This window comes from Octodon degus, unplaced genomic scaffold, assembly GCF_000260255.1.
Source record: "Octodon degus isolate 3935 unplaced genomic scaffold, OctDeg1.0 scaffold00185, whole genome shotgun sequence".
NCBI lineage: Eukaryota > Metazoa > Chordata > Mammalia > Rodentia > Octodontidae > Octodon > Octodon degus.
Window position 1 is genome coordinate 4,038,922 of NW_004524761.1, and position 24,573 is coordinate 4,063,494.

At 46.8% G+C, this 24,573-nt stretch overlaps 2 protein-coding genes across 17 annotated transcripts in view; one reads left to right on the forward strand and one right to left on the reverse strand.

Annotated features, from left to right (window-relative positions):
* Positions 1 to 17,082, forward strand: part of Diaph1 (diaphanous related formin 1) — a 127,011-nt gene extending 109,929 nt beyond the window's left edge. For 2 of the 3 annotated variants that reach the window (XM_004643857.2, XM_004643858.2), the window contains 9 exons: positions 828 to 922; positions 1,276 to 1,377; positions 1,950 to 2,189; positions 2,299 to 2,428; positions 3,490 to 3,614; positions 4,208 to 4,372; positions 4,455 to 4,590; positions 6,942 to 7,028; positions 15,285 to 17,082. In XM_004643857.2, the coding sequence (XP_004643914.1) occupies positions 828 to 922; positions 1,276 to 1,377; positions 1,950 to 2,189; positions 2,299 to 2,428; positions 3,490 to 3,614; positions 4,208 to 4,372; positions 4,455 to 4,590; positions 6,942 to 7,028; positions 15,285 to 15,436 (1,232 nt within the window). In that variant the 3' untranslated portion in view covers positions 15,437 to 17,082. Of the gene's footprint in view, positions 1 to 827; positions 923 to 1,275; positions 1,378 to 1,949; positions 2,190 to 2,298; positions 2,429 to 3,489; positions 3,615 to 4,207; positions 4,373 to 4,454; positions 4,591 to 6,941; positions 7,029 to 12,072; positions 12,132 to 15,284 lie in introns of all 3 variants that reach the window. The other variant, XM_023704032.1, reaches the window with a different exon arrangement.
* Positions 17,083 to 19,292: 2,210 nt separating this feature from the next.
* LOC101583855 (protocadherin gamma-C4) overlaps positions 19,293 to 24,573 on the reverse strand; it is a 155,941-nt gene continuing 150,660 nt past the window's right edge. For all 14 annotated transcript variants that reach the window (XM_023704021.1, XM_023704026.1, XM_023704020.1 and 11 more), the window contains one exon: positions 19,293 to 21,334. In XM_023704021.1, the coding sequence (XP_023559789.1) occupies positions 21,108 to 21,334 (227 nt within the window). In that variant the 3' untranslated portion in view covers positions 19,293 to 21,107. The remainder of the gene's footprint in view (positions 21,335 to 24,573) is intronic.

The following is a 24,573-nucleotide window of genomic DNA, read 5'->3' on the forward strand; positions in this document are numbered from 1 at the left end:
GGTGCTGAGATGTAGCAGAGTGGTAGAGGCCTTGCCTGGCATACCTGAGAAGCTGGCTTTGATCCCCAGCACCACTGGGGACCAGAAGAAAAAGAGAGGGAAGATCAAGGCAGTGGCAGCTTTGAGGATAGAATCTTGGGAGGGGGAAACTAAAACCGAGTTGGGTGAAGTCTATACATAAAGAAGATCAAGGGGCTGGTGAGATGGCTCAGTGGTCTAAAGCACCTATTTAGGGGCCAGGGAAATAGCTCAGTAGAATAAGCGCTTGCCTGGCAATCACAATGTCCTGAGTTCAATCCCTGGCACCACATGCCAGCCAGCCCCGCCCCCTGGTGAGCTGAGCTGGCCACACACATAAATAAATAAATAAATAAATAAATAAATAAATAAAATTGGAAAAAAAAATTAAAAAAAGCACCTATTTAGAACAAGCTTAGCAAATCACAGGGACCTCGGTTCAATCCCCCAGCACCACATGCCAGCCAGCGCTGCCCCCTGGTGGGCTGAGCTGGTCACACACACACACACACACACACACACACACACACAAATAAATAAAATTTTAAAAAAAGATCAAAGACTTCCTGTGTGAGCAAAAGCAAGAAATTGTGTTGTTTGTGGAATGTGCTATATGGAACAGTGTGACTGGTGTGTGACAAATGTGGGAATGAGGCAGCTTAGATGCTAGGTTTAGAGCTTGAGCTTTAACTGTATAGGTAGAGTGACTTTCCAAGCACTTTCTTGGGAAGATTATCCAGCATAGGCTGGTATGATGGGTTGGCACGGGGGAAGAGACTGAGAGGAACATGTCTTTCCTCTTCTGGCAGCAATCTTTTTGGGTTCCTTCCGGATGCCCTATCAAGAGATTAAGAGTGTCATCCTGGAGGTCAATGAAGCTGTTCTGACCGAGTCTATGATTCAGGTAAGGAGCAGAGTTGACTGTGCAGGAGCTGGCTCCCCTTCATAGCTCTACTTTGGCCTCTACTTTGGCCTCTGCTTCTCCCTCCCTAAATAAGGAGGGACCTCCTCTAGCCTTGTTGACTTAAAAAAGTAGCTTCAGAGAAACTGACATTTCTCTGGTGGTCTGGTGATTTCAACATATTTCCTAAAAGTCCTTCTGTCTTATTGGCTGTTCCTGCACCCTACCACTGCCCCATATTTCCTTTGAAGTAGTCCTTGGCAGAGTGTGGGACTGGTAAGAGTCAAAGTCGCTTAGACTCGAGTTGTCAGCTCATCCTCCCCTCAACCAAAGATACTCTTTCTTCTGTCTTGCAGAACCTCATTAAACAAATGCCAGAACCAGAGCAGTTAAAAGTGCTCTCTGAACTGAAGGATGAATACGATGATCTGGCAGAGTCCGAGCAGTTTGGTGTGGTGGTGAGTGGAGCCGTGGCGCTCCTCTCTTCTCTGTCCCTCCTGTTCCCTTTGCTCTAGAGACCAGCCTGCATACTTGCTGCTTACCATTTGTCTGTTTTTGAACCTTTCTTTTTTTCTTAGTACATGTTTGCAGTACATAATGACTACATCCTTTGTGGGGAGTTGGTATATGTACTAACACATTTAATTCTTTTTACATCCCCTTCCTTCCTCTTCACTCCATCTTTTGGTCCCCTTGCCATTTGCAAAAGATGCATCTTCTAGTGTCTTACTATCTTTTAGTTTGCCCTTTTATTTATAGTTATGTTCCTTGTGTAACAAATCATGTGATACGCTTGTGTCTGATTCATTTCACTTAACATCATCTCAAGGTACATACATTTTCCTACATGACTGAGATTTATCTTTTTTATGACAAAGTAGTACTCCATTGTATATAAATACCTTTTCATTTGTTGATAGCAATTCCATTGGCCCTGTCTTTCTCTCATTCTTCCCCCTACTCTGCCCCTCTGATCTTCCCAAGGGAGGCTTCTATTAGCTATAATAGACCTGCTTGTCTTCCCTACTAGATGGGCACGGTGCCCCGTCTGCGGCCTCGCCTCAATGCCATCCTCTTCAAGCTACAATTCAGTGAGCAAGTGGAAAATATCAAGCCAGAGATTGTGTCTGTCACTGCTGCTTGTGAGGAGTTGCGTAAAAGTGAGAGCTTCTCCAGCCTCCTAGAAATTACCCTCCTTGTTGGAAACTATATGAATGCCGGCTCCAGGAATGCTGGTGCGTTTGGCTTCAACATCAGCTTCCTCTGTAAGGTGAGATATAAGACACCTGAAGGGGAAGGTGTACAGGCTGTGGGTGCCCAGTGTGGGCCTGAGGCAATCTTGGGCATGTCAGCACTAATAATTCTCCTCTTGCCCCAAGCTGCGAGACACCAAGTCTACAGACCAGAAGATGACGTTGTTGCACTTCTTGGCTGAGTTATGTGAAAATGACTATCCTGATGTCCTCAAGTTTCCAGATGAACTTGCCCATGTGGAAAAGGCCAGTCGAGGTAAGGCAGGTCAGGGCAAAGAGCGAAGGTGGTTCTGAGCCTCTAGAAATAAGACAGTCAAGATTTTGTTATTTTTACTTTTGAGACAGGATCTTTCTATGTAGGTCATGCTGTTCTTGGACTATGTATAGCTCAGGCTGGCCTTGAACTCATGGCAATCCTCCTGCCTCAGCCCTTTGAGTACTGAGACTTGGCATGTACCACTGAGAGTCCAGATTTTAAGTCATTTTCAATTCAGCCTCCAGTAAGTAGGAAGGGTTCAGTAAGGGGGAGGGCTTAGTCATAGCTGATAAGCCATAGGGGAAGAGGTAAGGCTCAAAGGTTCCTGTGTAGGGCCTGGGAGATGGCTCAGTAGAATAAGCACTTCTCTGGCAATCGCAGAGGTCTTGAGTTCAATCCCTGGTTCTGGAAAAAAAAAAAAAAAATCTTTTATTTATTGATTTGCTACAGGGTCACAGTACACAGCTTGGATTTATAGTGACCCTCTTGTCTCAGTTTCCCCAGGGCTGAGATTACAGGCATGTCCAGTTTCAGTGGCTGGCTCCGCATGGGCGGGCATGGCATGTGGTACTGGGGATCCAACCTGGGTACTTGCACTTACCATGCCGGCGCTTAGAGCACTGAGCTGTCTCCCCAACCCCTAGTTTTTGCGATTCAGAAAAACACAGACTGGATTAACAAACAGCAGATCTGACTATCCTGGAGTTAGGCAAAGCATTCAGTAGAAATAGGACATATTTCTACCCTGCTTCTGTAATTCTGTGTGTCTTCTTCCTCTAAAATGCTGTTCTGTAAAATAAATGAGACCAAGGACTTAGGGGATTTGACAGATTCTTTTTAGATTAAATGTCTGTCCTTGTCCTTGGTATTATGGAGGCTGGAAGTTCAGTTACCCAGTAAGTATAGTCTTGATGCAAAAGTATAAAACGTATAAAATGATTAGAAGATGGTACATAAGAGTACTAATTAAGTACCAGAATATATATACAGAGTGAATGAAGCAAGGGGGTCTTGATGCTAAAATTGCTATTAAGCTCTTGGGCTGTTTTTGCATTTCTTAGTTTCTGCTGAAAACTTGCAGAAGAACTTAGATCAGATGAAGAAACAGATTTCTGACGTGGAGCGTGATGTTCAGAATTTTCCTCCAGCCACAGATGAAAAAGACAAGTTTGTTGAAAAAATGACTATATCCTTTCTCAAAGGAGGGTATTGCTTCTTAGGAAGGGAAGAAAAACTTATCCTGAGGGAACAACTAGGATAGATGTGGCAATATTGAGCATCCCTCTTTTGTAAACAAAAGTTTGTGGGGGTTTTTTTCCATTAAATATGTAGTTCCTGAAAGCATCCTCACTGTTGTGGAAATGAAAGCCAGGCATGCAGAGAAACTAAAAGCCTACATCATTTATTTTCCCTGTCCCATTGTCATTGCACTGGGACATTATCCTCTCTGGCCTTTTGTGAAATTAACCACTGCTAGCAGACTTCTTTCTGATTCACATCTAATGAATTTATTTTATAACCTACATTGCTTTTTGCTCAATATGCCTTAGCCATGTTTCTGTCCTGTGTATGCTAAGCAGCCTGTTGCTGAGTTGCTATCCCTGCTCTGTCAGTGTATTGGGATTTATTGTTCACCATTTCCCTTTTGATACTTGCTGTTTCTGTTTTTTGCTGTAATGTGTGGTGCTGGACTGATGATCATTGTGCTTGCCCTTATGCATCTTTGGGTAATTCTCTGGGCGAGGACACTGAGCTTATTCCTTCACTCCTTGGCTGCACAGCTTTGTGAAAGATGCACAGGAACAGTATAACAAGCTGCGGATGATGCACTCAAACATGGAGACGCTCTATAAGGAGCTAGGTGATTACTTCCTCTTTGACCCTAAGAAGTTGTCTGTGGAGGAATTCTTCATGGATCTGCACAACTTCAGGAATATGTTTTTGGTGAGCAAGGGCAACCTGCTGACTTTTCCAGAGGGCTCTTGTTTGTTGGTGGTGAATATACATGTTCTCCCTTCTCCCCCAGCAAGCTGTCAAGGAGAACCAGAAGCGACGGGAGACAGAAGAAAAGATGCGGCGAGCAAAACTAGCCAAGGAGAAGGCAGAGAAAGAGCGGTTGGAGAAGCAGCAGAAGAGAGAACAACTCATAGACATGAATGCAGGTAAGTACAGAAGGATTGATGGGTTGAAACAAGAAAATGTGGAAGTTTTTAATCTAGAGGCCACGAAAAAAGATGGGGTTTGAGCTGAGCTCTTGGCAGATGATTTTTGGCAGCTTTCCGCCTCCAAGATCCTGATGCTGGACTTTAAGCCCAATTCAGTTATGTTCATATTCCAATTTTCCATGCTGAGATCTTTTTCTGTCCTTTGTTAGTTCTTGTATTACGTCTCTCCCCAGCAGCTTTAGTATTGTTTTAATACGTGTTCTTTCCTTCTGCCTGTCCAGAGCTTCCTCTGGCCTATTCTGATTCTCTCCATTAAATCTTTTGGTTTTTTTTCTTAAAATGTTTTCCTGAGGGGCTGGTGAGATGGCTCAGTGGTCTAAAGCACCTACTTAGAACAAGCTTAGCATTGCACAGGAACCGCGGTTCAATCCCCCAGCACCACATGCCAGCCAGCCCCGGCCCTTGGTGGGCTGAGCTGGCCACACACACACGCATAAATAAAGAAATAAAATTAAAAAAAAAAAAATGTTTTCCTGACTCTCCTCCTAGTGCGGCTTGCCCTCCTTTTCTGCTTATTTCACTGAGAACCATGTCTCTAGTACCTTAGCACAGTTGTACACACCTATGAGATCATAACTGGACTAAACTTCAGATAGGGGCGAGAGGCTGGCCAACTTCTTTTCTTCAACAGAATCTCTCCTTCACTACCAGAAGCATGTCTTTGTTGAAACATGTGGTCTCAATTACTGGGCCTCTGTTTCCTGTGTCTGCTTCTTTCCTGCTGTGGATTCCCTGCCCTCTCCACCCTCACCATGGGCAGTGGAAATGCACCAATACAGCATGTGTTGCTCATGGTACAGAGCTGAACTTGAAGGACCATGAACCTTCTGCATATGCATGTGAAGGGGTCTTCAGGGCTGTTCAGTCTGTAAGACTCAATGCAGAGCACTAGTGTAATTACCAAGCAGCAGGGCTACTTTGATGCCTCTTCTGGGAATTTTTCATTATACTTTTCTGGAAAGCAATTCCTTACCTTTGTGTGAGCCACAAACTTTGCTCCAGTATTGCAGAGAAGGGCAACTCTGAGTATCCTTGACCTTCCTCCCCATTCTCCTTGGGTCTCCAGGGTTTTTTACTGTAGGAAATGGCTAAGAGGCAGTGGGAGAAGGTGAAGTCCAGTGCACAAATGGGATGAGAACTGCACCCCGTCTACAGGTGGCGTAGTGGGCCTTGCCCTGTTCCAGTACCTGGGTCAAGCAAGTGAGGTTGGAATATAGGTCAGCTGCACTAGTGATGTTCAGACAGCAGGTGGCGCTGGGATCAGTGAGCCCCAGCCTTGGAGCTGGCTGCCAACTGGCTTCTTGGGATTTCACAGTTTCAGATTTCACTATCCTGAGCTGTTGCCATGGAAACTGAGCCAGGCTGGAACAAGGAGTCTGCTTAACTCTTTATATTCCAGCCAAGCTGCTGCTTTAAGGTACAGAGCTGACTTCAGAAGTTGTAGCCCCTGGAGGCAGCACTTAAGTGAAATGTTCTTTATGTGGTGAGGCTGGGGTGGTATTGGGGATTGAACCCAGTGCCTTTACACTGAGCTACATCCCAACTCCACCTACCTTTAAATTTGAGATAGTCTCATGAAGTTCCTAAATTGCCCAGGCTTGGCTCTAAATTGCAGTCTTCTGGCCTCAGCCTCCCAGAGCTCTGGGATTACAAGTATGTGCCACTGTCCAGCTGGAGTGCACTTTTTTTTTTAATTAGTACACATTTGTAGTACATAATGCATAAATTTTTCCTGGTGAGTTGGGATATATACATATAGCATATTAATTCTCACCTGCCTTTCTCTGCTTGTTTCCCTCTCCTTCCATGTTGAAATGCACTCTTGATTGGTGCTCTTCTTCCCTTAGCCCTGCTCTGGAACCTGCACCAGCCTCTGCATGAGAAGTTTACTGTTGTAGTAGAACATTTTAGGATAAAGAGGGAGTGGTGTGGTTGCTTACTAATTCTAGCATTGCCATCTTGGTCCTCACTTGGTCCTGCCCTTGGAGTTGGACATTCTGTAATTCTGTGTGCTAGTTCTGGCTAGTGCAGGGAGGGTGGAACTGGAGGGAAGTATTCCGGGGTTTGCACTGGATAGTAGGCAAGTAAATCTTCTTCTGGCCATTTTTAAACAAACACAATTAAACATGGGCCTATAAGACCTGAAGGTGAGCCTTCTTTGTCTGGTCTCGTCTGTCAGCCACTGTATGAGAGGGGAATTCAAGCAATAGCTTTGCATATCGGGAAGCTTAACATTAGCTGTACTATTCTGGTTAAACATTTTCCATGTCTGTCTTTGTTCCTGACAGAAGGTGATGAGACAGGGGTGATGGACAGTCTTCTGGAAGCTCTGCAGTCAGGAGCAGCATTCCGACGGAAAAGAGGACCCCGTCAGGGTAAGTAAACATATGGAGCCCAGCTAGACTATTGAAGTGGGGCTTCTCGTGCTGGTCCTGCCGGTGTTGAGCAGATAACAATGCTCTACAGGGTTAGAAACTTTCTACATCCCCAGGTGTGAGTTACCTGTTCCTCTACCCTCATAAGGAGGTATTGCCCTGGAGAACCAGAATTTGAAGGACTGACAACAGATCAGTTACATTTGACTCTTCTTGCATTTCTCCCATTCTCACACCTTAATTTGGAATAAGGGAACCATGTGGTAAGACACAGGGTTTTGAGTGGGCATTTGTGTACATGAAAAATAATTGACCAGGGCTGGCCAAATAATTCAGTGGATTAAAGCATCTGCAAGCAGGAGCCAGGGGTTCGATCCCTGAGCCTGCCATGCCGGCCCTGCCCCCAGGGCCCACTGAGATGGCAGTTGAGACTGGGTGTGGTGTAATCCCAGCTCTTGGGAGGCTTTAAATAGGCAGATCTACTATGAGTCCAGTCTAGTAGTGAGACCCTGAATACCCTGTAGACCCTTCCCTAAAATACAGAAAAAAAAGAAAAAGAATTGACCTAGAACACACAACTGTATTATTAGGTATAGACTAAAAAGATTCTTTACTCTCAACTTCACAAGCAGAGGACAGACCAAGGATAAGATATCATTGTCCTCAGATGTAAGAATGTCTTGAGAGGGGCGTCTCAACTGAAGGATTACGCTGTGTTGGAGCACTGCCTTTTCCTTTTGTGTGGTTACCCTCCACTTTCCTTGCCCTCCCCACACTCCTTGCAGTGTCCTTTTTCAACTCGCAGATGTAAGTGACACACTGAGCCAGAGCCTCAAAAAGGACTCATGGAAGACAAAAGACAAATGATCCCCACATTATGGCCCCCTAGTATGGAGAAAGATAACGAATAACTTTCCCTTGGGGGAAGGAAGCATGCGGTGACCAAGAGACTAGTTGAAAATAAAAGGTGGCCAGTGTGGCTCTCATCAGGAGTTGACCTATTATTGTCATGTCTAGTGAGCCTCTGGGGGATCGAGTAATGGCTTTCCCAGGTTGAAGGGTGAGACAGCATTAAAAAAATTTCCACTTCTGAAGGAGTTAAATCTGTTTTCCCTTTGTTGGCTGGTACACTTTGTGGGCCCCTTAGGTAAGAGGTTTACTTAGAGGTTATTTTGAAGAGAAGAGTTGATGGCTACCTTTGGCCATTGCTGAACCATTAATATGCAGATGTGTTTGGGGCCTATAGTACCTATCACAACCTGGAAAAAGAACCTATACATCAAAGGTACTGGGCATACAAGCCCACATAAAGTCATGGCCCTGGCCCAAATGTCAAAGATCATCTGTAATCGGGCCAGCGAGATAGCTTGGCCCACTAAAGTGCTTGCTTAGGTAAGTGCAAGGACTACAGTTTGATCTCCCAGGGCAGGCTGAGCCACCAGAATGTGGTGGTGCACACCTGTAATCCCAGCCCTGGGGAGGCTGAAAGCAGGATCACTACAAGTCTGAGCTTTACCCGAGCTGCATGGTGGGACTCTGCAACAGCCAAATACATTAAAAAAAAAAAAAAAAAATCATCTGTAATCGTTGCCTGCCTGCTTCTACTCTACTGAATACCAAGAGGGGAAATTCCCTTCTGGGGGCTCTTAAAACCATCTGTAAACAGAAAGGTCTCTAGTCACAAACTTGTCCATTTTATGGCATCCTTAAGTACAGGCAAGGGAAGAAGAGGTAGGTGTAAAGAGTAACTCTCTGGGTTAGAGCATTTAATCTTGACAGGCACTTGACTAAGAGTACAGCTAATAGTACTACTTTGTATTTGGTCTTAGACGGTCTCACAGCATTGTTTTCTACCCAGGATATACCCAGGATATAAGAAGATGTGACTTCACATTCATTATTAAGCCTGACAAAAGTACCTTAGATTACACTAATGTCTTCTGCAACCCCCTTGGTTAAGTGCCAGCCTTCATTAGATTGATGGGGAATTCCCTTTTAAGCATCTTCCTGTGGAACTATGCTAGGATCCCAGATGCTTCCTGTAGAGAGGCAGCCAGACAGCGTTGACTTCCCTCTGCTTGGGAGGTCCCAGTCTCTATTTCTTTCCAGGTGGGAAAACAAGACTTACAAGCAGAGGAGGAAGAGATTTTGTCAAAACTTAAATGTTGTAGTAGAAGACCAAGTAATGAGTACCGTCTCTCAATGTAGAGGGAATGGGAGACTTACTCTTAGGAGATATTTAATAAAGATGAAACAAGAATTAGGTGATTTTAAATAGCTCTACCTTATCTTTCTGGGCTCTGGGTTTACAAAGCACACCTGAATATATCTGTGAGAATCTTCAGGGGAGATAGTTCTAGATAGATCTAGTCACTCTGTCACTTTTTAGCCTGTGGTTCTGTCACATCATGTGAACTTAAACAGAAGGTCAGGAATCAAAGTAGGAAACAAAAGTATGTAAGACTAAAGTGAGTTCCGAAGACCCAGAGTCAGATCAGCATCTATGTGGTGCTGTCATGTTACCTTAGACAAATCACTTCATGTTTCTAAGACTTAGTTTCTTTTCTTTCTTTCTTTTTTTTTTTTTTTTTTTGGTGGAACCAGGGATTGAACAGTTTCTTTATACATAAAGTGAAAATTCATCTAGAAGGATTTAAGGTCCTTAAATAATGTTTTTACTTTGTAATAATTTTATAGTGATAGTCGGATTACAAAGAGAAGAGAGACTAGAGCTAGAAGGCTCCATTCTCAAAATACAAGACTTCAGGTTTCCTCTGGGCCTGCCGGACTCAGCTGTTCTGCCCCTTGCTTGACTATCTCTGGCTGTTCCTCCTGGCTTATTACTCAGAGACCAAAAAACAGAAGCACTGTCGAGTAGATCCGCCTCATAGTCCGCCTCATTCCCAACCAGGCAGCTGCCCCTATTCAAAAACACTAGCCTTTTCCTTAGAATTTAAAGGAATGTTCAAACCTTCCGGTCTTTAGAGACATGAGGGAATGACCAGTATACAAAGCCCCATTGAGGAGCTGGAAGAGGAGAGTCCCTATCAGGGCTGGTTCATTAAAAGCAACATGTAAACTGCTGTGACCTGCAGAGTATGGCAGAACAATGGTTTGAGTGTCAAGAAGAAGAATCCATGCGATTGTATTATAGCTACTATTTCAGGCCATGGTTGAGTCAGCTTGTGGTTTTAATGACTCAACTCTATCTCCATAGCTGAATTATAGCCCCTTTTATACATAGACTATTTGCTCATTGAGATACAGCTATCCCTCTCTCTTTCTTTTCTCTGTCTCTCTCTTACTTAGGTGTTGATTTTTTTTTTTTTTTTTTTTTTGAGACCAGGTTTCACCATGTATTTCAGGCTGACCTGGAAGTCACTTTGTTGTCTAGACTGACCTTGAACTCAAAGTGACCCTTCTGTATCAGCCTCCCAAGTGCTGGAATTACAGGCATGTGACACTAAGCCCAGTTTCCCCTTCTTTATTAATTCCCAACGTCTCAGTAAACTCTGCCTATACTAATAAAATAATAATGTTGGGAAGACTCTTAAGACTCTTCATGATTAGTTTCTAGCCTGCTAATAGATAAAAGGAATTAAGACTTAGGTAAGGGGGCCAGAGAGATGGATCAGGAGAATAAGCACTTGCCTGGCAAGCGCAAGGGGCAGAGTTCAATCCCCAATTCCGCAAAAAAAAAAAAAAAAGACTCAGGTAAGGTGTTGACCAGATCTACATAGCTGGCTAATGATGGAGCCAAAATCTTAGCCTGTGTTTGTGAACACAAGCCTAAGGCTGTCTCCACTGATCTTGCATAATTAAACAGAAGATAGGCCCCTGCAGGGGGCAGAAATATTCTTTCATATGGTCTAGCAGCCCTAGACATGGTGAAGTTTTTTCAGAAATATTTTCCAGTGATCATCTATTTTTATTTTTTTTTTATTTTTTTGAAGGGGCATGCAGGATCTCACTATGTAGCCTAGGTTGGCTTTGAACTCGTGGCTCTACTGCCTCAGCCTCCTAAATGTTGGGATTATAGGCATTCTTCCTGATCCACCTACCTGTCTTGCAAGGATTGATAAGAGTAATCCTATACCATTATTTGTCCTCTCTCTTTTGTAAAAATAGGACAGAAGGTATAATTAGCAGAGCTTTAGATAATAATGAGTTATTTAGAATGTTAATGATTCCCCATCTGTCCTAGTTTCCTCTTCCCTAAGGAAGCTTATTAACAAGAGCACTTCCTCTTTAGTAGTAATTCCTAGCCTGTCTTTTATAAAAGTTTTTGTCTTGTTTGTTTGTTTTGTTTTGTCTTCTTGAGACAGTCTTGCTACTGACTGCTTCTGGTTCTTATGAAATCCATAATACATCAGAAACATCTTGAGTCTGGGAAAAAAACCCAGCTGTATTAGATACAAGAGGTATCTTTTTGGTTTACAGAAAACAACCAAAGAGGGATATAGCTTAAGGCGTGCCACAGTAGAACTTAACTTCTGTGTTGCCAAGACAGTGTCCCAAGGCCCATTTTCTTTTCCAAGGGTCCAGAGCCAGAAGTTCATATTTCAACACATACACGAGACACACATTGGCATTACACACAGAGATTGTTGCAATATTTTTTCATCTGCTTGATAATTTGAAGAAACAACAAATGACATTGATGGTAATGAGTATAGCTCAACCATACAGCACTTGTTTAGCATGTGTAAGGCCTTGGGTTGAGTTCCCAGTACCTTTAAAGAAAAAAAAAACAAAAAAAACCAACCAGGCCACAACCTTCCTGGACATGACTTGAGAGGAGCAAGTACTTCAGAAGATAGTAACACCAAGTGAACACCAGGTTCAAGGGAAGGTTTGCTGGTGAGGAGAGACTGAGGAAGGTAGGTGGAGACATGTACACATGTAGAACATGATAGTCATGGTCAAGTGTAGTCCTTTGCCTCACCTCTGTCCTACTGAGGTAACAGTTTGTGGTCCACCTCCGTTCCAGCAAGCCCTGTGGGTTTCGGTGAGCATCTTCGTCCATTCTTTCTCCTGTTGTTAGACAATTCTGTGTGCCCCTGGGAGGACGAGGAAGAGGAGGACGAGGAGACCTAAAAGTTGGTAACCTGTTGGCATGCGTGTGCTTCCTGTCTGACCTGTGGGTGGCCACTGGGTGTGAAAACAGTGGCTCTGGGGCAGGACTTCAGTGAAACTGACTGGCTCTGGTGAACACTTGGGCTTGTTGAATGTTTGGCTTCTTCTCACCTAAAACTTTTTGCTGGTCCAAAGGAGGGACTTTGTTCATTGGTTTCTCTGGACTTGTTTTCACAGCTGTCCCCAGTCCTATAATCCTCATTTAAAGAGCTTTAGACCTTTCATTTGCTCCTGCTACATTTTTTGTTTTTTAATTAAAACACCATGTGAAAGTACCATATACAATTTACTGATTTTAGTAACATTGTGCACCTGTCACTACTATCTAATCCTAGAACATTTTCATCATCTCTACAAGCAACTTTTTATAAACTGTAATGTAAAAGTTAGCAGTCCTTTTATAAAATTCATGTAAAAATTAAATGTTTATGAGGTACTCTGATGTTTTGATATATGTACCCATACTGTATAATGTTCAAATCAGGGTAAACATGGCTATGCAGACATTGATCATCCTTTTTAAGGTTGCAGTCACTTCTGATTCTCCCCTTCGTCCCTGGCAACCAATACTAACCATTTCTCTCTGGAGTTATTGGATTGGTTCCCCCCCCAGTTGAACAGAAACACATGGGTTGATTGACAGTTCCCTTTCAATGCAGAATGACATCTGGAACTGCACATTTCACTAGCCAGGTTTTTTGTATAGTTCCCCTCTTGGTCATCCTTAATCCCAACTCTGTCTTCTCTGACACATGCATACACACTTGCTGTGCACATCTTTGAAGGCCCTTGAAGAAGTGGGAAAGCACTGGGCATGTGGGTATTAGTTGTTGGAGGATCACATGGGAGTCAATGTGCATGTGACGCCAGTTTGTGCTTGCTGTTTCTCTTTGCAATACCCCTCAACAACCTTCCAAAGTGTAGTTGCAAGACTGTACTAGAACTAGCCCTCTTGGGGCAGACTGAAATGTGTTTTGGCCTATGACAGTGATGGTGAACCTTTAGAGCTTCAGTGATACAAACAGCCCACTGCAGCATCCATGCCATAGGTTTACCACCACTGGTATAGAAGCTTTATGAGGACTACCAAGAAAACAAAAATTATACTACATACTAAGTGTCTTGGTTACTTTCCTCTCACTGCTGGGAAAAAATACCTGATTCCCAAAACTAAGGAAGAAAGGGTTTAAGCATTGGACCCTAAATCAATCCAAAACTCTAGAAGCCTGCCTCATGACTGCATGAGGCTTTGGAGAAATACCTAGACACAGACCATAACATTACACCCCTGGCCCCCCAAAGGCCCACATCCTTTTATGGAAAAGACATTTTATTCCATGTCTAAGAGTTGCTAAAGTCCTCTCAGCAGACTAAGTGTCAGCTTAGGCAAGCGCAGGGACCAGGGTTCATTCCCCTGGCACCCTATGCTGTGTTGGCCCCACCCCTGGGTGTACAGAGCTGGCCCTGGGACTGGACATGGTGGTGCACACCTGTAATCCCAGCGCTGGGGAGGCTGAAAACAGGAGGATCACTATGAGTCTGAGCTGCATAGTGAGACCCTGTACCAAATACATTAAGGTTTTTTTAATTGAATTTTTAAAAAATTGCTGGGGCCAGGGAGATGGCTCAGTAGAATAAGCATTTCCCTGGTAAGCACAAGGGCCTGAGTTCAATCCCTGGTTCTGAAAAAAAAAAAAAAAAAAAAAAAATTGCTGAAGTCCTAACAGTTTCAGTGTTGCTGAAAAGTCCCAAGTCTCCTCCAAGGTATAAGGTAATCTTAGCTGTAAGTCCCTGTACAAATGAAAAGTTAAACACTTCTAGCATTCAGTGACACAAAATAAACATTTTCATTCCAAAAGTTGCAAATGGGGATGCAAAGGATTAGAACTAAAGCAAGTCCAAAATCCAGCACAGCAAACATTTAAGTCTTTTTTTTTTTTTTTTTTAACATTTAAGTCTTGTAGTTCCACATTCAACATCTGAAGCAATCTGTGGCAAACCGTGAGCTCTATATGGCTCTACCTCTATGATACTTCTGGTGGTTGTAGCACCCATGGCTTCTCTCTTAGGCCTGCCCTGTTCCCTCCTAACAGCTTTCCTCATGGTCTTGGCTTTTCCAGACTTCTGGGGTCTCTACTGCCCTTTGACTTCACATTCATAGCTTAACACAGTGCTCTCTTAGGGACACACTGCCTGGCCACCCAGGCCTTCTGAAATCTAGGTAGAAGCCTTCTTAATCTCAGAACTCTTGCATTCTGCATGTGCCTAAAGCCAGCACCAAGTGGACAACCTTTCCAAACTCCTCTCACAAGCCATTCCCAAAGGCTTTTGAACCACCTGGTGAGGTATAGTCACAACAACAACCCCACTCCTGGCACCAAGTTCTGTCTTGATTACTTTTCTCTTATTACTGAGACAAGGTACCTGACACCCAAAACTAAGGAAGAAAGGGTTTATTTAGCTCTCAGTTTGTGGAGGTTTCAGTCCATGCTTCACTGGCTATAAGGCAGAGTGGCACATGGCAAAGGGCAACAGTTCATGGTGGTGGAAAACAGCAAAAAATAAGAGCAAAAAGGGAGGGGCAGCAGAGAGCAGCCCTCTTTCCCTCCCTTATATTGTATAGAAGCTACCTGCCCCAGGGTAGGTGTAGCACTCATACTCAGTCCCAGCATTGGACCATGAATCAGTCAAAAAACTCTAGAAGCCTATCCCATGACTACATGAGGCCTGGGGGTGGGGGGAGGACATCTATACAGGAACTATAACAATAGGCTTTTGCCTTTTTAATTATACCAACCCTATGATGAGAAAAGGGATTTTTGAATACCTCATCTCTTGCTAAGTGTGACATAGCCAACACATAACTCAGGTGTCTTAACCATATTCAGACCTCTCTACTGTTGTCACCAAAGAAGCAAGGGCAAAGCTTGCTTTCCTGTTATACCACTTCTTATATTCTTTGCCACCCAAACATATGTCCTACTTACCTCTTCTTTAAACTAAGGGCCTTTGTGAAGCTGAAAAGGCAGCCATATTTGCATGGCTTCTGGCTAAACGTCTGCTATAGAATTTGAAAGAGATTACAAATCTGTGGACAGCATCTCATGTTTTCTCTTTCAGGCAACAGAAAAGTCGGATGTCTCGCTTCTATGCTACCTTCGGACCTGATCAAGGATGATGTCATAACTGCTGCCCCTGCTAAGATGTCCAATAGTGAAGGAGTCCCCACAATCCTTGAGGAAGCCAAGGAGTTGGTTGGCCGTGCAAGTTAACCTGTGTCCTGTGGCTATGGTAGCTCCAAAATGGAGCCGACTGTCCTGCCCTGCAGCACATGCCTAAAGGGTCAGAGGGATGTTCTGTTTGTCTGAAGCAGCCATTCCTATCACCCTGACCCCATCTTTCTGTCTGGCCTGCTGCTCTCTGAATATCACACACATCTTCAGCTGCCTAGAGACCAAAAGGGCAGCGTTGGGAAGGCCTGAGCCCCAGCCAGCCAGCCCTGACCATTGTGTTACCAAAGCAGGGTCCATGTTTGCTGCCTTAACCCTGTCTCCTCTGTTACTCCAAGGGCCTTTACTCAAGCAAGGCCCATCCCGCTTTCTCAGCCCGACTTTCTAATGGGCCTTCCCTAGGTCAATCTTACTGGCTTTGTGCTTTTCTTCTGTGGTTTCTCTGGCCCTGGGAATAGCATGGAGCTTATAAACCTTTGGGCTAGAGCCTTCTTTCATTACTGCCACTGCTGCTCTTTCTATTGGCTGTTGTTATTTATTACTAATGCTGTGGCATTGGGAGCTGCTTCTGAGGAAGCAAAGAGCAAATCCCACCTTACCCACCTTCCTGGGAAAGGACTCCCAAAATTTAAAAGGATGTAGATTGCTCTAGCTGTGCCCTGGTGGCAGAGTCCTGAGCCTGTGGGCAGGTGGCTAAGGCAAAGTGACAGCGTGGGCCATGTCTCCAGCTTGCTGCCATGCTTTGTGCCCTTGCCTCCTTGTACCAGCCCGAGGCTACTGAGCCAAGGTCCCTTTGTATGCCTTCCCCAGAGCTTTGGTGCATCTCATCTGGAGTATGGGCTATCGTGTGACCATCCTACACCTCACCCCTGTCTCCAAGGAAGTGGGAGGTGGAATCTACTGGCTTAGAATTTGTTTTGCAAATGGATCTATTTTTGTACAAAAATTTTTTTTAAAGAAAAATAACTTCCTTTCCCCTTCCCTCTCCATAATCAAAGAGGATTTGGTGTTAGATTCAGAGTTCCTGGGGTTTGTCTTCATAGGCTTCAGTGCTGGGCATATCCTTGGACCTTGGCCTCAGATGTCATCTGAACTCTGAGGCCAAGACAGATAGATCCTCTTCCGGCTTTAGTCCAAGGCAGCAGGAATCTCTTACGCTGAGGCTGGGCCAAGCCTAAGAGTAGCAGGAACTCTGAGGCCAGAGATTTTATGAATTTAATAAACTACCAAGCCAAATGTACAGATGCTGACTGGATGTCCTGAGAAGTTAGTTGGCCCAGAGGTGATTTACAGACTGAATTGTTTGGTGGCCCCCAAACTCAGAAAGCTTGGGTTCTCTGGCTTAGGGTGACACGTTTACTCTCCTGTATCCCTTTGAGCTTCCCACGCCAGTTAAGAATGACATTGTTAATAGACCCAGTGGTACACTTGTTAGAACAAAAGGGAGCTTGAGACTCTTGCTGGAGACTAGAGGGGGCCTTGGGACCAAGAACGAGGATTCTGGTCACTAGAGCTTGTTTCTGCAGAGGCACAGGCAGCTCCTCTGAGCTGTTCCCAGGAAGACTGGTGCAGGAGGCCTGATTGCTCTCCTGGGTCACCCCTTCCTCTTGTTCGCTGATATCTAGGGCTTTGACCCTTTCTTTTATAATGTACTTTTGCTAAGATGCATTTAATAAAAAAAAAAAAAAGATGGGGTTTGGGGACAAAATTCAAACCTATTCCCTCACCTCTTGGGCTTCTGGGATGTCATCACTTCCAGTTTGATAGGATTCCAACTGTTAATAAAACATTGAACAGCACCTCTTCCCAGCCTTTGTAAAGCTTTGTGGTAATTTCTTTTCACTGTAGTGAAGAACCTACTACTCTTCTACATCACAGCCCTGGTTGGCCTGATAAAGCTGTCACAGAGCTAAAGGTGTCAGACACAGAGCACAGGGCTAGATTAATATGTGGTGGCTTCTGCCTGGCCAGAGCTCATCTTGAGGTAGTTGACCTTCCATAAAGAAACTGTGTCCAAGGGCTGGCCAGATAGCTCAGCGGATTAAAGGAACTGCTTGAGCAGATGCAGAGACAGGGTTCAATCCCCAGCCTGCCATGCCGTGCCCTCCCGGGCTTGGGGAGGGGGCAGAGCTGAGAGTGAGGCTGAAAAGAGTCTGATCTGCATAGTGAGACCCTGTACTAACTAAATACATTTTTTAAAAAATGTCCAGCTCGGGGCTGGTGAGATGGCTCAGTGGTCTAAAGCACCTACTTAGAACAAGCTTAGCAAAGCACAGGGACCGTCTTATTCTCACACTGTAGCCTCCATTTCCCCAGTTTTCCAGCTGTATCTCAGCCCCTTTTTCTGATGTAAGTCTCTGACTCCCATTTTCCCATTCACACCGCTGGCTCTTTTAGCGGCCACCAGACCACTGGAAAAGTAGAGGATCTTGGGCTGGGCACCTGAGGCAACAGAGGTCAGAAGCCAGGGATCAGGTTCCAGATACCTTTCCTCACAGCCCTCCCTCACAAAGAAACCTACACGTAATGAGCAGGCCCGAGGTAGGTGGGAGGACAAGCTCTCGAGCAGCCTCTGGACCTAGATGAAGAAACCGTTTAAACAGCCCGAGACCTGGGCAGCTGCCTCCCCCTGCAGCCGGTGTGGGGGTGGGCTGCCTGCCACCTCGGTTCCTCTCCCTTAGAGGCCGCGCGTTTCTGGCTCAGCTTTATAGGCGCGGGTACCAATTAGGGGACCAACCACAGCTGCTCATGGTCTTGTGCCTTGGAATAGAACCCAGATGCTGGGCATACCCGCCCCTCCGCAGCCGGGTTTTGAGAAACATAACCCTGCTCCATCGCCGCGAATGTGCACTCCGCCCTTCCACGCAAGAAAGTCGTCCCCACCCAGATGCTTCACTGGAAGGTTTGGTTTCCATGACAGCAGGCTAAAGGAAGTGGCAGAATACGGGTGACCAACCCTGGTAGAATCAGCGGAGGGACCCCAGAGACCGCCTCCTCGCCTCCGGGGTTGGGCTTGTACTTGCTGACCCTTCGGTTAACCCCAGCGGGTCTGTTTTTATCCTTCCGCCCGCTCCTCCCCCTTTCCTGCCGCGACCACAGAATTTACTGTGCTAAGTATGGAGAAGCGGGCAGAAGGAGCCGGAGATGGGAGGATTGGGAGTGAATGGGAGGAGAGAACGAGCTGCACCTGCCGTCCACCTTTATTGGTCACTCTTTCGGCCCCCTCGAGAAAGCGATGTGCCCTCCAGTTTATTAGCTTTTGCCTTGAAGAGGTGAGCAGGAAGGCAAATTCCAGATGGAGAAACTGCCGCCCGCTACCTAGTCGGTTTTGGAGAATCTCCTCCCCTTCAGTTTTCCCTCCCACTTAGGATGATCTCAAAACCTCTAAGCAGCTTGAGTGGGTGGAGGAGGAAAGAATGAGCTCTCCAGGCGAAGCCCCCACCTGGGAGCTTGGGGGAGGGGAGTTTAGCCGGGAAAGGCAAAAGGGGGAGGGGAGGGCGTCCCCAGCACCCAGCCAGCGCTGCCTGCCCTCTTCGCGCGCTCCAGGTCTCTTCTGCCTGGAGACTGGCACCTACTGCGCACCCAATTACACACAGAGACGCCGGACTTCCCCACCCCCACTTCAGACCCGCGGGCTGACCACGCACCACAGTATGCAGATTCGCAAGCACAGTTACAGCCCGTCGCGCTGACAGGCACGGCGTTGTTGCAAGCGTGCACAGCCATATTGGACAGTCATACAGACACAACACACACACGTGCACTTAAATGTAGATGCTCAGTGACACAAAACCAAGAGCAAACAGCGGCTGCCGCCCAGCCCCACTCCAGCAAACACCCCAGCTCATTTTATTCACATATACCAAGAGCTCTAGGTCTTAAATAGAAACATTCAACCTTTCAGAAGAAACCTTTTTATTATTTTTTCGAAGAAAAAAAGCCATATAAATATTAGAGTATAAAACTTGCGTGAGATACAGGAAAGAGGTGGGGATGGGAGCTACGTGACTATGCAAGAGAAGCGCTTATAGAAGGAGTCAATATCGGGGAGGGGGTCGCCACAGCGCGTGGACACAGCACAAAACACAGCACGGGCCGCTGCGGGCAGATTCAAGGACCGACGGCTGCGCCAGCCCGCCCCCGCTGCCCACTCGCCATCACGTGAAGCACACCGCACTACACTATTGGCTATTCTACACCAGCCGGGGGAGGGGGCTCTACACTACTGAAGGGCTGGGGTGGGGTTCTCCTGCAACCCCGCTGGAGAAACAGGACCGCAGGGACAGAAAAGGTGGACAGGAAGGTCTATGCACAAGGAGGCACTGGGGGATTTTAACCAGGCTCTGGCCACTAGGGGGCGGATTGGGGGCTTAGGCATTGGCCTTCACAGAAAAGAAATGGCACCTGGCTAGGTGAAGGGCTGAGGCTTGAGGAGTACAGGGACCCTGTGAAGAAGCCCCCCCCATTATGGGCCGAGACTTCCTGCTCACTTGGTCCCTGACCTAGCTCTTTGCCTCCCAACCCAAGGACCAAGAATGGCTTAGCCGGGCCTCCTTTCCTGCTGGGGATCCTCCAGCCCTTCTACTTGTGGCACCTCTGGAGTACCCAGCACCCACAGAGGCCAGCCCTTCTGACCTCTCTAGGGGATCTGCTCCTGAACCCCCGCTCAGGGTGTCCTTGCACTGAAATGCCAGTTTAAACCCATTGGTCCTGGTAGCTCAGCCCAAAGCAGGCTGCCTGGGCTGAAGCCTAGATGCACATGTGTGGTGATGTCCAGCCTACTGTTTGCTTTGTGACTGGAATTTGGGGATCTGGCCAGTACTCTGGGGACACACAGAGGCTCCTGCAAGACTCTGTGAACTAACTGATGGGTTAAGCTTTGTCCATTCTCCCCCACCCATACACACACGCACACACACTCTTCGCTTCTGTATCTTACCACCCCCTACCACCTCACAACATGCAACGGAGTCTCTTGAGGAGGGGTAGAGAAGTCACAGCATGCAGTGGGAACATCAAACAATGAAAAACAGAACAAAACACTGGTCCCCAGGGCGTTGGGAAGAGGCTTGGTAGCAAAATGCCCTCCCTAAATCCAGCAAGCATCAGTACCATGGGGATGGATGGTGACCTTTTACCCCAAAACTGCAGCACTGGTTGCAGGCTCTAGAAGGGGTTGAAAGGATTGGCACCAAAGCATGCTTTGGGGGAAGATTGAGAACTGAAGGGGAGGCCAAGAGGTCATGATGCTCTTCCAACTCTTCAGAATGATGAGCCTTTTTAGGTCACCTGGTACCTCAACACCCCAACCACCTTACTCAAGAGAGGAACTTTGAAGGAGTGGGGTGGGGTAGGGGAGCAGAAAGCCAGGGGATGGATGGGCCTGATTGATTTGGAAAATGAAGGAGTTCAGCTGTAACTAAAGGGGGTGTGACAATGGTTCTTGTGTCTACACTAATCCCACTACCCCCATGGGTACAGCAATTGATTGGATGGGGGGTTCCCAGCAGAACTCCCTTTGCATATTCAACCCCCTGGGGGGAGAGAGGGGGTGTTGACTCTGGGCACTTGTTTCTGTTTCTCAAGGGGAGCATGGCCTTGGCCCCTACCAGAATCCTGGGAGTGAGCCCTGGAATTCTGAGGCCTGGGTACAGGTAAGGAGAAGCTGGTTGGGGGGAGAGGCTACTCTGTGGCTCTAGGCCTGGCCTCCACATTACTTCTTTTCCTTCTTCCCAGACTTCTTCTTGTTTCCATTGCCACCTGCTGGGGCTTTGCCATCCCGCTTGCCAGCCGCATTGGTCAGTGTGGCATTGCTGCCTGGGATGTACACGTTCTGGCGGTAGTCAGGCACATGCTGCAGGGTGAACTGGGGTCCATAGCGGGCACTCAGGCCCATGGTGCCAGCTCCCCCTCCCAGGGTAGAGCTCCCATCAGCAGCTTCTGCAAAGACAGGGGAAGATCAGATCATCAGTGGACCATGACTTTTCTACCACAAGTAGATCATCTATGTCTGTAGAGCTCTGTGGACCCTGACCATGCTGAGCCCTGGGAATACAGTGGTCATCCAGATGTTAAGAGGGAGGAAGCGGGCCAGGGAGATGGCTCAGTGGAATAAGCATTTCCCTGGCAAGCGCAAGGGCCTGAGTTCAATCCCTGGTTCTGCAAAAAAAAAAAAAAAAAAAAAAGAAGAAGAGGAAGCCTAGGTTTGATTGCTAGCTGTCTTTCTGATCTGCAAAACAGGAGTGACAGTATCCACCACCTCTGGTTCAAATGAAAGTAAAACATGAACATGTATGTGAAGTACTTAAAATAGTGCCTGGTGCAAGGTAAATGCCACACAGATGTTAGCTAGTACTTCTCAAAGCCAAGACTCTGGCTCCCAAATTCTTGTTCTTCTTGATTCTTCACAGAGGAAACTCTGGCTTCTACATCAGGCTATGGTTTGTTTATATACCTATCCTTCTACAACCAGTGCCTGGCACAAGGTGCAAGTCAGCAGTTGTGCTAGTGGGAGGGATGGGGTGTTCGACACTCTTCCAAGCATACATTTTTTGGTAGCATTTGACTGCCTCCTCTGAGCCAAGCACTTTGCTGAGGTTTCCCATGTGTGGACCCTTCTAACTTCAACACAACATCCAGTGAAGTATGCGGATTTTACAGATGACAGAACCCAGCCAAAAGATTGCAGATACCAGAGAGTATGTTCCCACAAGATTCAGGCCCAAGTGTACCTAAGCGCCTGCTGGAGAGCGGAGCTACTCTACCACCTACTCCAGTTTGTACCTTATCTTTACTTTCAGGGCAAAGGAGACAAGGAGAAAATGGGGACCTGCCATGCTTTAGGTATGACAAGAGAATGTAATACCCAGAACTAGCCAGGCATGGAGGTGCATGCCCATAGTCCCAGCACTTGGGAGGCTCAGGAAGGAGGAGCACTGGCTTTTTCAAAGGCAGCCTGGCTCAGTTATTTAAGCGGCCATGAACAGGACACCGGAGAGGTTCGATCCCCAGCTCCACCTGCCTTACCAGACCTGCCCTTCAAAGAGCTTGCATAGCAAGACCCTATCTCAAAAACAAAAACAATAGGGCCTGGGAAATGGCTCAATAGAATAAGCGCTTCCCTGGCAAGTGCAAGGGCCTGAGTTCAATCCCCGGTTCCGCAAAAAAAAAAAACCAAAAAAAAAAGTTTAAAAACAAAAACAAGCAAAAAAACTTGGCTTAACCTATCAGGTGATCCCACTCTGTTCCCTTCTTTCCAATCTCCAATTCCCACATCTGAATCCAGACCCACCTGTGTACAACTGACCACCCTTGGCCAGGGACGACTCCCAGATTCATGGGCCAGGTATGCAGTTGCTGGAGGCAGTAAACTTCCACTTTACATGTCCTCGCAGCTGGTTATATTTTTGGTTTCATCATGGGTCTTCTTTGATCTAACAGCAGAAGCCTGAGCTGATAATTCCAGGGACCAGACTCTATGGGATGCAGTGCAAGTAGGGGCTCAGCATCCAAGCTGGGTGAGCTCAGAAAGTGTGGCTAGCCCAAAGATCCACTGAATGGAAGAAGAGCTTAGCATCACCTGGGAACCAGTGTCAAGTGCAAATTCTCAAAATCCTCATCCTAAAAGAGCTCCAGCTAACAAGGCTAAGGCAGGGAAGCAGGCCTCAAGGGGCTTTTGGGTGGACTGAATCAGACACTGCTTCACCCAGTGTCCAGGGACTTGACAATTGCTCGACAAATGCTACTGTCGTCTTTGTCTTCTTCCACCATCCCTTTCTGGGTGAAGGACACTGGGCAGAAACAGGAAATTGATTCCTTGGGCTCAAGGCTGGAGGCCCCAAACTCCTTCCTGGCAGAGAGGGAGTTAAAGCACCAGGTATGCCCGGCCTAACCCCTCCGCAGCTGGAAGAAGAGCGCACATCCCAGTCTCCCTCTGACCCCACCCTGGACCCTGGAAAGGGTAGAGTGGGTGACTAAAGCTGGAGAAACTGCGTAATTCTGGGACACTAACCAGGGATATTGAGAAATAGGAAATATTTTTAGTGCCGCGGTCAGAGGGGGAGGGCACAAGAGAAGAGAGCAGAAACGCGCCTCTAGCGCTCAGGTTTCCACAGCCACTACTCAAACCCTAAATCCTCGCAACTGTGGCCTTCTGGGGGCGGGGAGGAGAGTTGGGGAGGAGGGAGCAGCTGCCCACCTCCTTCCCTCCTTCCGCTGGCCGCCCTTCCCCCAGCCTTTTCAGACGTTTTGACGTTTCCCTGTTTTTCCTAATTAACTCCAGGAGGAGCCATGTCCTCGTCGCCCGCCCCTCCCCTCCTCTCCCCTCCAGCTCCTGCCACTTCCAGTCTCCTAGAGCCTGGGAATGGAAGGAGAAGGGCTCAGATCCGGTTTCAAAGAGCCCAAATTGCAGAATGATTTAGGGGCGAGAGGGAAGACTGGAGTGGGGGGGGAGGGGGGAGGAGTGTCACATGTGCACCAGAAGAGAATGAGGAAGGAATGCAGGGAAAGAAACTGGGAGGAGGGTAGCAGAATTTAAAGATAGAAGTCAGGCCCGCCCACATCCTACACGTGCTCAAAATCTCCAAGAGACACCCAGAATGGATGAAAATAACATAGCAAACTCCCTCCCACCTTGTGGGGTCCACGAAATTGGGGTGAGTAGGGAGGAAGAGAAGATGGGGAATCTGTCAGTTCTGCCATTAAGGAGCTTTGTGATCTTGGTCCAGGCCCTGGACCACTCAGGCCTGTTTCCCCTTCTAGGATTTGAGGGAAAGAAGTTGGATCACCCGCTTTCACCTGCTATACAATCAGTTCTGCAGTAGTGCCCTCTCTCTACATTTTCCTGCCCCCAACACCCACACTGGGCAAGGACCAAGATTTTCTCGAAGTCTAAGTCTCTAAGTCCATTTAGAAAAGAATCCACGGGCCGGGGAGATGGCTCAGTGGAATAAGCGCTTCCCTAGCAAGGGCAAGGGTCTGAGTTCAATTCCCAGGTCCAGAAAAAAAAAAAAAAAAAGAATCCAGCAACCATCTTCTGGCTGGAGGAGGTGAGTAAGCTGGTCTCCCCTCCTGTGCCAGCCCCAGTCACTCCCGCTTCCCCCAGAGAAGCCAGGGAAGCCAGGGCTGAGGCATAATCTTTGGAGTGGCCAGGGAGGCCAGAGCAAGCTAGACCAGAGCTG